We start from the raw sequence: 13,343 nt of genomic DNA, 5'->3' as shown, positions 1-13,343 counted from the left end.
CTCAACCTCTTATCCTGTTTTGCTCGCAAGTATATTCGATCTTATTTCACATACAAAGTTTCTTCGCCATTTTTTTTCAAAATTACACCAACATTTTTTCGTTACGTCTTTAAGATGTTTCATTGTATCTGGGAAAGTAATTTGAGTTGCATCTGTTTTTAATAAACCTACCAGTATATTAAAAATTATACGAAATCACGATATTATATTTATAAAAGTCATAAACTCCTATTTAAGAATTGTGTGTGATCAACTGAGGGGAGAGAATAATACTATTTACTAAGCCCATTCAATAAAACGTTCAGACATGGCATAATTTATTTTCGATGTAGATTCATCATACTAAGGGAGATCAAAATTCGTGAAGAGTTCACTGTGTCCTCTCCTTATAAATTTTCTTTGGAGATTCTGCTTCGGTTCATTCACACACGACGTAACGCGGAAAAACAAAGCAACTAAAACTCACGACCTCGCGCGTATAGGACGCTTGACTTATTCACTTCGTGAATTCAAAGCGATTTGAATCGTCTGTTCTCATCATTACTCTCGTCACGTGCACGTGAGAGCCTCAGGAGAAAGAGAGAGAGAGAGAGAGAGAGAGAGAGAGAGAGAGAGAGAGAGAGAAAGCACACATACAGACTGTCGCGTTAACATGTTAGTGAGCTTCCCTTTCTTCCCTTTCTTCGTTTTTCTCGGCTTCTCTCCTGTTAAATTCTCGTGTCAATGAGCAAGAAGAGCCTCGCTTTCGCTCATCGTCTCATCTTTCCCTCCAATTTCAAGCAGCAGCCAGCTGTTCGGTGCTGTTGATGCGTGCGACGTGTATACGCTTTTCATCACGCATGTCTGTCGCTCGGTAAACGATAGCCAAGATGCTATTTTCTCTCCTTTCGAGTATTATGGCATTATCTCTTAATCCTTTGTGAAACATCGAGACATCCAACTCTCTTCCCACCTTCTCTGTAATTTGCATTTCTTTCTTTTTAAAGACTACATAAATTGTAAATAAAATTAAAGTAACACAAAATTTTTTTCTTCATTAAAGAAAATTAATATTACTCCGATTTTCGCTTACTATTGTAAATATTAGGTGTTACAACATATGTAAGTCTTAGGAACGTTTGACAAATAGTATTTAAAAAATTTAAGCAAATATAAAGAGATATATTATATAAATGTGTTTTGCAAAGTCATCAACTTTATATGTTACATTCAGCTATATCGCCACGTAACGCCCAATTTGATTCCATCATATGAAAGATAGAAAGAATATTACGTACAATATATGTACCTATAGTAAACATGCGTGTCTGAATTCAAGAAGAAAGTCAAATAATGTCAATTTTGACGTTATATTGACCGATTATTGACCGAATTTATTTGTCGTGATTCAATATGATATTATTTTTATTTTTTTATTCTTGAAAAATATTTTGAAGGACAACTTAAAAGTTGTCTAAATCTGGTTTGTTATTCGACAATGCTTCACTGTTCAAGCTCATGCTGTAATTGTCATTTCAAAGTTATATTCTGTAAGCGCAAGTTTTCTTAATTCATAATTTTTCGTTTCAATTTATAATTTTCTTCTTTAATGTGTGATTCGAAGATTGCAGCGGTAATCATCTAGCTGCTACTAATTGATAAAGAGGCTTCCCAACAATGAAATTGAAGAGGCTCTCCATACTGCAATCTTGAATTTGAAAACGATAATAAATGATATTAAAACTGATACTTGATCGCTGAACAGAGCCGAAACTTTCGATATTGTATAAATATAGGTTTAAGAAATATAATTTACATATAATTCTCGAATAACTGCGTCGCAATTCTGCTCTCAATCGCCTGTATTAATTTATAATTATATTCATTTGGATTTGGAATATATAACGTTTTTAGGACGTCTTATGTCTGCATTTAAACACAGTTGAGTAAAAAATTTTGGACGTCTGAGAGAATTTTAAGTTGTCTCAATTAAAGATTTCTTTAATTAAGATGTCTTAATGTTTACTGGATAGATTTTGTTAATTCACAAGCGAATTAATCAAATACCATCGTTTGCGAACAGATCTTAATTTCGCGGGAAATTATGCCGCCTTAATAATTGAACTACTAGTTGTCTCGCATCCTATAAATACATTATAGAAACACACGTGCAAATTTCGCGCGTGTCCTATGCATTTCCCATGCGCATTGACGCCTAAGAAACGCACAAGCATTATTTCATCTAGTCATCGTGGGAAATCCTTCTGCGCTACTTTATGGATTCCATTGGATCTCATCGTAACTCGCGAGTCTTCTTCGCGAAGCGCTCTTTGGGAGAAAAAGAGAAAGAGAAAAAAGAAAAAGAGAGACAAAAGTAAGGGAAACGGTTGAACGAAATCTGGCGACGAGCGTCGTTCTCGTCTCTTGATTAGCGGTTGTTTAGGAACAGTGAAAGTTTCTCCGCTCGCGAGAGATGCGCTGCCTTTTTGGAAAGAGATAAACGCGGCTTCCTCTCGTCTTCTCGCCTCCCCCTCCTCCTTTCTACCCATCAACCTGCGACCCCTTCTCTCTTTTTCATGACGAGAATTGATGAGAGAATTGTTGTCGCTGTCGCGCAATATGCGTTCTCATGCGGAAACGCACTGAGAAAGGAAATCGTCGCCACGAGGAATTAACCCTGTGGCCCATCTGTCCGACGAAATCGGGATCAAGCTGGCGTCTACCCTTTCACCCCCTTTTCACCAAACGTTCTGTGAAATGTCAGTTAATACTATCGTACGCAAAATACGTCAATTACTCGTGCGTAAAACGACACATAGCTCGAGTATAATCGGGATTAAAATGCCGCGTTGACACGTACTGATTGACGTGAGATTAATCCGTAAAAATGGCGCTGCGAATTTCTACGAGGAGAAAAAAAATCGCGCGCTCATCTGCGATTATTTTTTTAAATAATTTTCAAATTTCTTTTGTTTGAAAAACGGAGTTTTTACTTCTTTGGAAAATTGACAAATCTACCTGGATTCTTTCTTCAGAACTTTTTGAAAGAGAAGTATAACTTAATTCTTATACTTATAAGTATATACAATAAACAATTGTTCCAGTTCTGAAAACTAAAAAATTAAAAAGGAGTGAAGGATAAATCTTACTGAAATTAAAGTTAATCTTACATTGACAAAAATAAATATTTTTATCAATGTAAGTCTTTTAATCTCAGCTTAAAATTTATTCTTTACATAGAACAAGATAAAAAAATAAGTTAAACCAAGATCAAAATTAATCTATATTGGTAGAGTTAGACATTAGGCAAATTTAAATGTGGAAATTCCACGAACTCGGACTCCAGATTCTACTCGAATTGGAAAGGTATACAGTAAGTTGACAAGCGTAGATAGTTTTATGTAAAAATACATAAAAAAGCTTTATTTCGCCACCGTTTTCTTGCAAAAAATAAGTATAAAAAACATCTCTCCTTCGCTCTAGTCGTCGTAAACATCATCATCATCATCATCATCATCATCATCATCATCATCATCATCATCATCATCATCATCATCATCATCATCATCATTATTATCATTATCATCATTATCATCATCATCATCATCATCATCATCATCATCGTCGTCATCGTCGTCATCATCATTATTATGGTAGTCGTCGTTGTGATCGATATCATCGTTCTTTTCATCATCGCCATCATCATCATCATCATCGTCGTCGTCGTCGTTATCGTATTCAACATCGTCATCATCATCGCCGTCTTCAACTTTGTCATCGTTGTCATCTTCTTCTCTCGGCGATCGCGCATATAATACAGCAATACGTCAATACGGTAAGTATTATCGTCGCTGATCATGTTAGAGGTATGTGAGCGGTGTGTGCGTGTGTGTTGATGAACAGGAGGGTAGGACGGAGGGGCCACGACGGGGGTAGCGGTGAATTGACTAGTATGGCCCGGATCCACCGGGTGCCCCGTAACTCGTGCTGGGTCCACTTGGTCCGGTGCCAACGATACCGCCACCGATACCGCCACCGATACCGCCACCGACACCGCCGCCGACACCGCCGCCGACACCGCCGCCGACACCGCCGCCGACACCGCCACCAATTCCGTGACCGATGCCACCACCACCACCTCCACCGGTGACTTCCTTCTGCAATGTGAAGAAACAAAGATTAAGTAATTAGATCAATTTAGGATTTTCGTTTTTTCTCATTTCTTTATTAAGTTTATTTCCTTTACCTGAGTCTTGTATTTGATAAAGTAGACTTCCGGTTTGCTGGGTTGAGTGGGCGTGATGGTGGGCAGGTTGATCTCGGGCGCCTCTTCAGGTTTCTTGACCAAAACGTAGATGAGCGTTTTCTGCTCATCCTGCTGCTGCACTGGAATTATCGGAGCGGTCGGGGTTGGTGGAGTAGGTGCCTTGATGAAGATGATCTTATAGTGCTTTTGTGCCTGATATCCTCCGCTTATGGGCCTAGCCGGTCTTGCCTCGGGAGCCTCTGGAGGCGGTACGTGAACGTAGATGTGTTTTTGAATGAGCGAGCCACCTCCGAATCCACCGCCACCGCCGCCGAATGCACCAGAGATACCATCTCCACCGCCGACACCGCCGCCAATGCTAGCAATTCCACCTCCGCCACCTCCACCGCCGAACGAGGAAATGCCCTGGATACCATCGATACCTCCGGTGCCACCGCCGACACTTGGACCACCGCCGAAACCACCGACTCCGCCGCCGCCGAAACCACCGATGCCACTAATACCACCAACTCCACCGGCGAGCGGAAATCCACCGGAAGGAGCGCCATAGCTACTGCTTGGCTGGCTATAAGAGTATCCGGCTTCCGGCCGCGCCATCGCCGTCGCGGCGAGCGCCAGGATCTATAAATGCAATTCAATTTTAATTTCCTGATGTGTTTAAATATTGAAACCGAAATTGCGACTTTAATATTTGAGTTTTATTTTATCATTTTTCTTTTGTAACTATTTTATTATGTTTAAGATAAACATCCCTGTAACCGGACATGCACAAAATCTATTATTTAGATATTAATTTTAAATGCTTTTTTTTATTACAATATTATAATTTAACGGTATTTAAAAATTGCAATTAAATTATAATATTATATTTAAGAAAGCATTTGAGATTAATAATAATATAAACAAATATAAAATTTCATGAAAATATCCGGATATATAGTAATTACATGTCCGATCACTAGGACGTTTACTTATTATGATTCTAAGGATCCTATTCTGTAACTCTTAACGACTCTAACGATATCATTAAATTGTCGTTGCGTAACTTTTTTACTATATACGAAATCTGCGCAATGACAATGTAATGATATCGTTGCAGTCATTAAGAGTTACAGAATAAGGTCCTAAAATTAAGATTAATTCCATTAATATAAGATTAATCTCGGTTTAATTTAGTGTTTATTTTTTTCTAATTTTTAGAAGTAGATAAACAGTAAATTGAAACAAAAGTAAGGTTAATTTATATTGGTGGAATAGGATCATAATGTTCTATAAATACTTTTCGATATCTCACTTTTTTTTCATTGCAATTCAGTATAATTATTGTGCTAAAATTATGTGCTAATATAAAATTATAATGTAGTTCGTGAATAAATCAAGTTGAATTCTCTGTAAAGTTGAACTCCAAGTATTTCTTACATAGAAGAAATGTACATATGCGAAAAATGCATTATTTATTTGTATACATTAATATAAAGAATTCTCACGCGTATTTAATTGAAGAAAAATTAGGTACCTCTTCCTCAAAGATAATATAAATGTTTCATTTAATTTTATTTTTAATGAACAATGATTCTCGGTATTCCTCTATTCGTTTTTGCAATAAACGTATCTAGAGAGCAAGCAGTAAACAGTTCAGAAGTGTTTCCGGAAGTACACGGTGGTGAATTTACACCGTAGAACGTAGATCCCTTTCTTTCAGTCATCGGTCGCGCTTAATGTTTCACGGTGTTAGCGTTACATAAACCCGGGAGAGAATTCCGACATTTAAGTTCTTTTCTTTCTGTTTTTCTTTTTTCTGTTTTCGCGCAAACGGAACTAGAGAAGTGGCACAATCACTGAACCGGTTCTCGGGTTAGTCACTATCATGGAGTACATTGACACCGCACACAATATTCCCTGTGCACCCTCCCCTCTCTTTTACTTTCTCCCGCGTTCTCCCGCCTCCCGCCCCCGGATGAAACCTTCGATCTCGATCTTGATCACGAATTCTCCTCGTTTCTCTCACGGTCTTATTTTCCGAAAAAGATCCCGTATACGCGAGAAGAGAAACAGAGAGGGGGATCCGAATAAAAAGACAGCGACAGGAGAGAAGAAGATGAAGAAACCGAGAAGAGAGTGAGAAAAGGATGAGAGGAGGAAACGAGAAATTGGGGAAATCGTCGTGGACGGGCTACTCACCATGAATGCCCTCATGGTAGCTGCTGTTCCTTGATTTGAGGACTGATGCTCCGCAGATGTCTTGAAGCCCCCTTTTATACAGGCCAGCATGGAGGCCCCACTCGATGTCCCGACCCATCACCTATGAGATGCGACGGAGCTATTACAAATTTCTCTCCCTCTTTCTCTCTTTCTCTTTCTTTCTTCCAATTCTTACCTCTTCTTACGATATAGAGCCGTATGCGTTTGCTCAAATTTGTCTCTGTACTTTAAATAAAATTCCTCTATTCAGATAGGTTGCGTCCTACATGGTTGTCACTCATGTCACGTAGCATGGATTCAATGACGAATGAACGTGAGAAATGGACCATATGACATGTTATGCCACAAAAATGGCAAGAATTTATCTAATTGCTTCGATATTATACGCGATAATGTTGCTTTATTCTTAATAAAAAATGATATATATATATATATATATATATATGTTGTTATGGATAAAATATTACAAAATGAGACTTCATTATTACTATATTAAAAAAATATATATTTATTGATTTTATTGCTTCAAGTATCACATTTATAAAATTGTTAATGACAAATTTTTAATAATATCGTATAGCCCTTACTTTACAAGAATTTTACGAAAAGAAAACACAATGTACGTTTCTTGGATACTTAAAGAAAGATAAATGCAGGTATTATACCACCCGCAAATTATGCTGCGGTTTGCCATACAAGTTTCAGCCTATTTCCTACAGCCGGCTGCAACTTCCTACATAAGTCGATGTCCGTTCACGAAAATACCGCTTTCTTTAATCCAAAATTTTCTCACGGCTAAATAAATTATTGTTTAATTATTGTGAATTTAATTTGGAAACGTTATAATATTAATATTGATATTATTCAGATATTATTCAGAAATATTGTTCAAAGTAGTGTAGTTTTTTTTCATCTTATGGATGGGAATAACAGTTTTATTGAAATATCTAAAAATTTAACTAGATACAGATCTGAAAATAATTTTATGAACTATCAAAATAATTATGTGGAGTATAGTTGATAGAATTTAAAAGCATTAATTTTACAACATTGCTCATCATGCTTGAATTTCCTACATGATTATTTTTTTCAACGAAATTATTTTCAGATCTGTATCTATCTAAATTTTTATATATTTCAGCAAATTAATCTTCCTATGCGGATAATATATATACATTCGGATAAACATATATATATAAATAATAAGTACGATAAATAATAAGTAAGCATGGATTCTGCGTAGGGTAATTAAATCGCACTTGAATGCAACCACGCGTTTTGGAAAACGTGAGTGAGAGCTGAGGACAGGCTGAATCGCGACAGCCTCTACTTTGACTTGAAACGAACTGATTTGTAGAACGATGATTATAACTGATATTGTCCGCCCGCCTATTCAAATCCGTGAGGAAAATTAAAATTGTGTTTTATGGTTCTGTGTAGACTCATTATCGTGCGTATGCATTCGCATGCGTTTATAAAGCGTGATTTTCGGCGCACCTTGTAGAAAGCGTAACTGGCACATCACCAGGAGCGGCGGAATACGATAAGCGATTCAGTACGGCGAGAAGACGCCATATATTTTAAGGGCGCATATATTGTACTAAATAAGATTGAAATATTTTTTCAATAAATTGGGAAATACATAAAAATTGTGAATTATTCAATATTGTAAAGCAAATAGTTATGATTCGTGACCCTTTTATGCATTTCACAATTAAAAAAAAAGAAATCTCAATTTTAGTAACATGTGTACATCGACATAACTTTCGATTTTTGCAATTTTTTTTCTCAACACTCTTCTTTTTTTTCCTTTACATAATATTTGTTGTTTTTTTTTAATGATTGTTTTACGAAGTTCGAGTAGAGATATACGCGTGAATAATCGGTGAATAATCGAATATAACTTTCCTATTTTTTTTTTATTGTTTAATTCTTCAAATCGAAAAATTTAATTTAATTTTTTTGAAAAATCTTTAACAAATATTTTACAAGTAGTAATCACTGTGTGGCGCCTTGGAGGGCACGTGGTCTGAATGTTTCACAACAATACAGAAGTTACTTTTGATTTGTTACGATGTCTTCGTCGCCAAACGTCTGATAAGATTAAAATCGAGCAAGGAAGTGCGTGCTTAACGTCCTTGGGGGTTGTGAGCTCCCTGGCTATGGCGGGTGACGAGGCTTACTCAAGGATGGGCCCGTGTCGATCAACTAAGAGGAACCCCCCACGCTAGAATGTGAGCTACCGTGCCTGGAGCTGCATAACGCAAGGGAAGTTGCGTTCCGAACAATGCCTTCTGGAGGACGGGCATCCTCCAGAAACAAATAGCCAAACCTCGGGCATTTGCGGCTCTGCTTGAGTAAGATCGCGCGACCGCGGTACTCGTGGGATCTTTCATAGATATGACAACTAAAAAATTTTAAAATACTTTTTAAAATTTATGGAATGAGAAATTTCAGAATATTGCGGAATTCATTTGTATGAAAAATTCTGAGAGAATATGTAAACTTTTCTAATATTTCTGAGTATTTTTTTAAGGAACGCATAAAGCCTCGATGTCAATTCGATGTCAAAAGCATCAAATCAATGTCGATTGATGTCGAATCGACGTCGATTCAATATTGATTTCATTTCTGACTGGGCGGCTGAATTGTCGGAGATTCCTTCATGCTAGGTAAAAGAAAGATCAAGGAAATGCTGAAACAGGAGCATTTAAAATTTTGGAGAGAAGCAAAGGGCTGGAGCCAAGAAATTAACGAAATAATCCAATTTGAGTAGAACAAAAGAGCTGGCAACAATGGGAAGAGACAAATTAACAACGGGTATAGGCTTTCTTACTGGACACTTGCTCAGAGAGCTCACTTATTCAACATTGGAGCTGGTCGAGCAGAAAGACTGCCGGCTATGTGGAGAGGAAAGCGAAGTCATCGTGCTTCTGTATCGCTGTACTCTGCTTGTTTGCAAGAGATATATATCCTGGGATCACATGTTTTTAATATCCGAGGATCTAGATGGCACACAGATAGGCGATTTCATAAGCGATACACGATACGGGGCTGGACCGTTTAACTTAGGAAACAAGTAGGGAGAAATAATGGAATTCTAGAGATCTAGGTCACACTAGGCGACTGCCATAGCTCCACCTGCATTATTTATTAATACTGCTATTACTTAATTGGTAGTACCGGACATTAGGCAAATTTAAATGTAAAAATTCCACGAAATCGGATTCCAGAATCAATTCGAATTGGAAAGGTATACCATAAGTTAACAAGTGTAGATAGTTATATATAAAAATACATAAAAAAAGTTTTATTTGGTCACCGTTTTCTTGCAAAAAATAAGAATAAAAAACATCTCTCCTTCGCTTTAGTTGTCATAAAAAAAACACCACCACCACTATCATCATCATCACCATCATCATCATCATCATCATCATCAACATCGTCATCATCATCATCATCAACATCGTCATCATCATCATCATCAACATCATCATTATCATCGTCATCATTATAATGGTCGTCGTTGTGATAGATACCATCGTTCTTCTCATCATTGCCATCATCATCATCATCATCGTCGTCGTCGTCGTCATCGTATAGAACATCGTTATCATCATCGCCGATTTCAACTTTGTTGACAACTTCTTCTCTTGGCGATCGTGCATATAACAACGCGATGGGGATAGCGGTAAATTGACTAGTATGGCCCTAGAGAGCCTATAATCAGAGTGGCGCCGAGAGATGACGTCATATTTTAGCGAAATTCTGCGAGAGAGAAAGAGATATACGGTCTTAGTCTATCCAACAGACTGTCAGTTTTAGGATTAAGTGCAACAGCATTGAACGACATAAATACATAAAGGTACATTGATAAAAATAAAATTATCGAAATTATTTTAGATGGTTGGATGTACAATACCGTTTTGTAATAATTCATTAAAAAAAAGATATGTTATGAAAATAATTCCGAAAGACAAGAACGCCGAATTAGTTAAAGAGTATAAATGGCAAATATAAAAATTGTACACTGTTAAAAAATTCATCTATATGTGAAGTAAAATAATTTATTCTTTATAAATAATGTATTTAAAATATTAAAATAAAAATTAACATAAAATATACACAGATTAATTTATAATATCTGAAGACACGGTGTCTTGGCACTAAGTATATGTATAGTCATCACATTGGTTAATTTAATTCTTTCTCTTTTTATCGTAATTTTTTCAATTATATATCATTGCATTGTAAGTCTAAATCAAATAATATGATAATTACGATATTTAATATATAATATTTTATGAAATGGTATATACATATATAATATTTTTCTGAATTTTTGATTTCTTTTATATTATTACAGATGCATTTTGCTCCTTGATGTAGGAACAGAGAATGGATAATAAACTAGCGCATTTAATAGCGCAAATAATGTGCAATAAATAACGTGTTGTATAAAGTAATGTGCAATATTACAAAATGTGCAATATTGCAATAATACAAAATAAATGAAATTTTATAATAAATAATATATATAAAAATTTTATTATTTTATATACAATATTTATTTATTATCATTTTTTAATTTGTCACAATTTTTGAGCATTTTTTAGCATGAATTCAAAATTTAGAAAATAATGCGTAAAAAACTAGAGGGAATGGCTAAAACATGGCGGACCAATCACAAGTGATACTCGTATGGGGTCACTCTGATTGTAGATTCTTTAGTATGGCCCGGATTCATTGGATACTCCATAACTCGACCTGGATCTACTTGGTCCGATGCCACCGATGACTTCCTTCTGCAATGTAAAGAAACAAAAATTAAATAATTAGATCAGTTTAGGATTTTCGTTTTTTCTCATTTCTTATGCTTAAGTTTCTTTCCTTTACTTGAGTCTTGTATTTGGCAAAGTAGACTTCCGGTTTGCTAGGGCATTATGGTAGGCAGGTTGATCTCGGCCGCCACTTGCAGCAAAACCACTGAAACCACCACCGAAACCACCCCCTGCGCCAAAACCCGTGCGGGAACGCCTTGCTGGAATGTTTTGAATACCACCAGTAGGATCAACACCACCGGCGTTCGAAGGTCCACTGATGACCTTAGGATAGGAGGGGAGATAGGCTTGTCCAACGTAGATTGGACTTGGCTGGTTATAAAACTGTTCGGCTTCTGGCAGCGCCATCGCCGTCGCGGCGAGGGCCAGGATCTACAATTACAATTCAATTTTACTTTTCCGATGTATTTAAATATTGAAACCGAGATTTCGACTTTGATATTTGAGCTTAGTTTTATTATTTTTCTTTTATAAATATTTTAATATATTTAAGATAAACGTTCCCCCGTAACCGAACCTGCACAAAGTTTATTATTAGATATTAATGTTAAATGTTCTTTTTATATTATTATAATTTAATATTATAATTTAACGGTATTTAAAGATTGCAATTAAATTATAATATTATATTTAAGTAAGTATATGAAATTAATAATATGAACAAATATGCAGTTTTGTGTAAATATCCGGACATATAGGTATTACATATTCGGACACTGGGACGTTTATTTTATTATGATTCTAAAATTAAGCTCAGTTCTACTAATGTAAGATCAATTTTAATCTCAGTTTAATTTACTATTTACTTTTTTCTAATTTTTAGAAGTAGATAAATAGTAAAAGTTGATCCAAAATTAAACTTAATTTACATTGGTGAAACAAGATCATAATGTTCTAAATACTTTTCGGTTCTAAATACTGTTCTAAATACTTCATTTTTTTTTCATTGCAATTTAATATAATTATTATGCTAAAATTATGTGCTATTATAAAATTAATAAATAATGTAGCTCGTGAATAAGTCAAGTTGAATTCCTCAAAGTCGAACTCTAAGTATTTCTTATATAGAAGAAATGTATATGTGCAAAAAAATACGTTATTTATATTTTTACATTAATATATACAGTTTTCACGTATTCAAGAAAAATTAGGTACATCTTTCTCAAAGATAATATAAACTTTCATCTAATTTTTTTTCAAGTGAACAATGATCCTCGATATTCTTCTATTCGTACTTGCAATAAACATATCTGAAAAGCAAGGAGCAAACGTTTCAGAAGTGTTTCCGGACACGGCGATGGATTTACAAGCACGTGGAATGTATAATCCCTTTCTTTCAGTCATCGGCCGCACTTAACGTTTCATGATGTTAACGTTACGATGTTAATGTTACATAAACCCGGGAGAGAATCTCAAGATTTAAGTTCTTTTCTTTCCATTTTTCTCTTTTCTGTTTTCGCGAGAAGAGAAACGGAAAAGAGGACCCGAATAAAAAGACAGCGACAAGAGAGAAGAAGATGAAGGAATCGAGAAGAGAGTAGGAAAAGGAGGAGAAGAGGAAACGAGAAATTGGAGAAATCATCATGAACAAACATGAACGCTACTCACTATGAATGCCCTCATGGTAGATGCTGTTCCTTGATTTGAGGACTGAAGCTCCGCGGATGTCTTGAAGCTCCTTTTTATACAAGCCAGCATGGGAGCCCCACTCGATGCACTTCGACTAATCATCTATTACATAGGTCATCACATCCTATGAGATGCGCCTATTATAAATGTCTCTTCATCTTCTTTTCTAATTTTTACCTTTTTGCGATATAAAGCCATATGCGTTTATTTAAATTTGTCTTTACACTTTCATTAAAATCCATCTATTCAGATAGGTTGCGTCCACTCATGACTATACGTGTCATGTGGCATCGATTCAAATCAATGACGAATGAACATGAGAAATGTACTGTATGTTATGTCACAAAGATGGCAAGAATTATCTAATTACTTCGACATTATACACTATATCATAACAAGATGATTATTTTATTGATAAACTGAAC

At 35.8% G+C, this 13,343-nt stretch overlaps 2 protein-coding genes across 3 annotated transcripts; both read right to left on the bottom strand.

Moving 5' to 3' along the window:
• Nucleotides 1-3,371: 3,371 nt before the first annotated feature.
• LOC105150984 (uncharacterized) lies at nt 3,372-6,499 on the bottom strand. 2 transcript variants are annotated; one of them, XM_011064402.2, is made up of 3 exons: nt 6,428-6,499; nt 4,226-4,867; nt 3,807-4,136 (listed from the first exon to the last, which is right to left on the bottom strand). In XM_011064402.2, the coding sequence occupies exons 1-3, from the start codon at nt 6,440-6,442 to the stop codon at nt 3,927-3,929; spliced, it is 867 nt and encodes a 288-aa protein (XP_011062704.2). In that variant the 5' UTR covers nt 6,443-6,499; the 3' UTR covers nt 3,807-3,926. The 2 variants fall into 2 exon arrangements, with proteins under 2 accessions (XP_087259295.1, XP_011062704.2); XM_087403169.1 differs by lacking the exon at nt 6,428-6,499 and having other exon boundaries at nt 3,372-4,136; nt 4,226-4,441.
• Nucleotides 6,500-11,008: 4,509 nt separating this feature from the next.
• LOC147910637 (uncharacterized) lies at nt 11,009-12,931 on the bottom strand. Its single transcript, XM_087403305.1, has 3 exons — nt 12,898-12,931; nt 11,345-11,661; nt 11,009-11,253 (listed from the first exon to the last, which is right to left on the bottom strand). The coding sequence occupies exons 1-3, from the start codon at nt 12,910-12,912 to the stop codon at nt 11,133-11,135; spliced, it is 453 nt and encodes a 150-aa protein (XP_087259431.1). The 5' UTR covers nt 12,913-12,931; the 3' UTR covers nt 11,009-11,132.
• Nucleotides 12,932-13,343: the final 412 nt, after the last annotated feature.

Source organism: Acromyrmex echinatior, chromosome 2 (assembly GCF_024713525.1).
Source record: "Acromyrmex echinatior isolate Ae372 chromosome 2, ASM2471352v2, whole genome shotgun sequence".
Lineage (NCBI taxonomy): Eukaryota > Metazoa > Arthropoda > Insecta > Hymenoptera > Formicidae > Acromyrmex > Acromyrmex echinatior.
The sequence above is the reverse complement of the archived record's forward strand: the minus strand, read 5'-3'. Positions and strand labels throughout refer to the sequence as shown.

Bases quoted from the DNA above. Each gene is read 5' to 3' on its own strand.
- LOC105150984 (XM_087403169.1), bottom strand. From the start codon at position 4,353: ATGAGCAGAAAACGCTCATCTACGTTTTGGTCAAGAAACCTGAAGAGG. The intron at 4,137-4,225 runs GTAAAGGAAATA...TTCACATTGCAG, and splicing joins TTATCAAATACAAGACTCAG to AAGGAAGTCACCGGTGGAGG.
- LOC147910637 (XM_087403305.1), bottom strand. The intron at 11,254-11,344 runs GTAAAGGAAAGA...TTTACATTGCAG, and splicing joins TTGCCAAATACAAGACTCAA to AAGGAAGTCATCGGTGGCAT.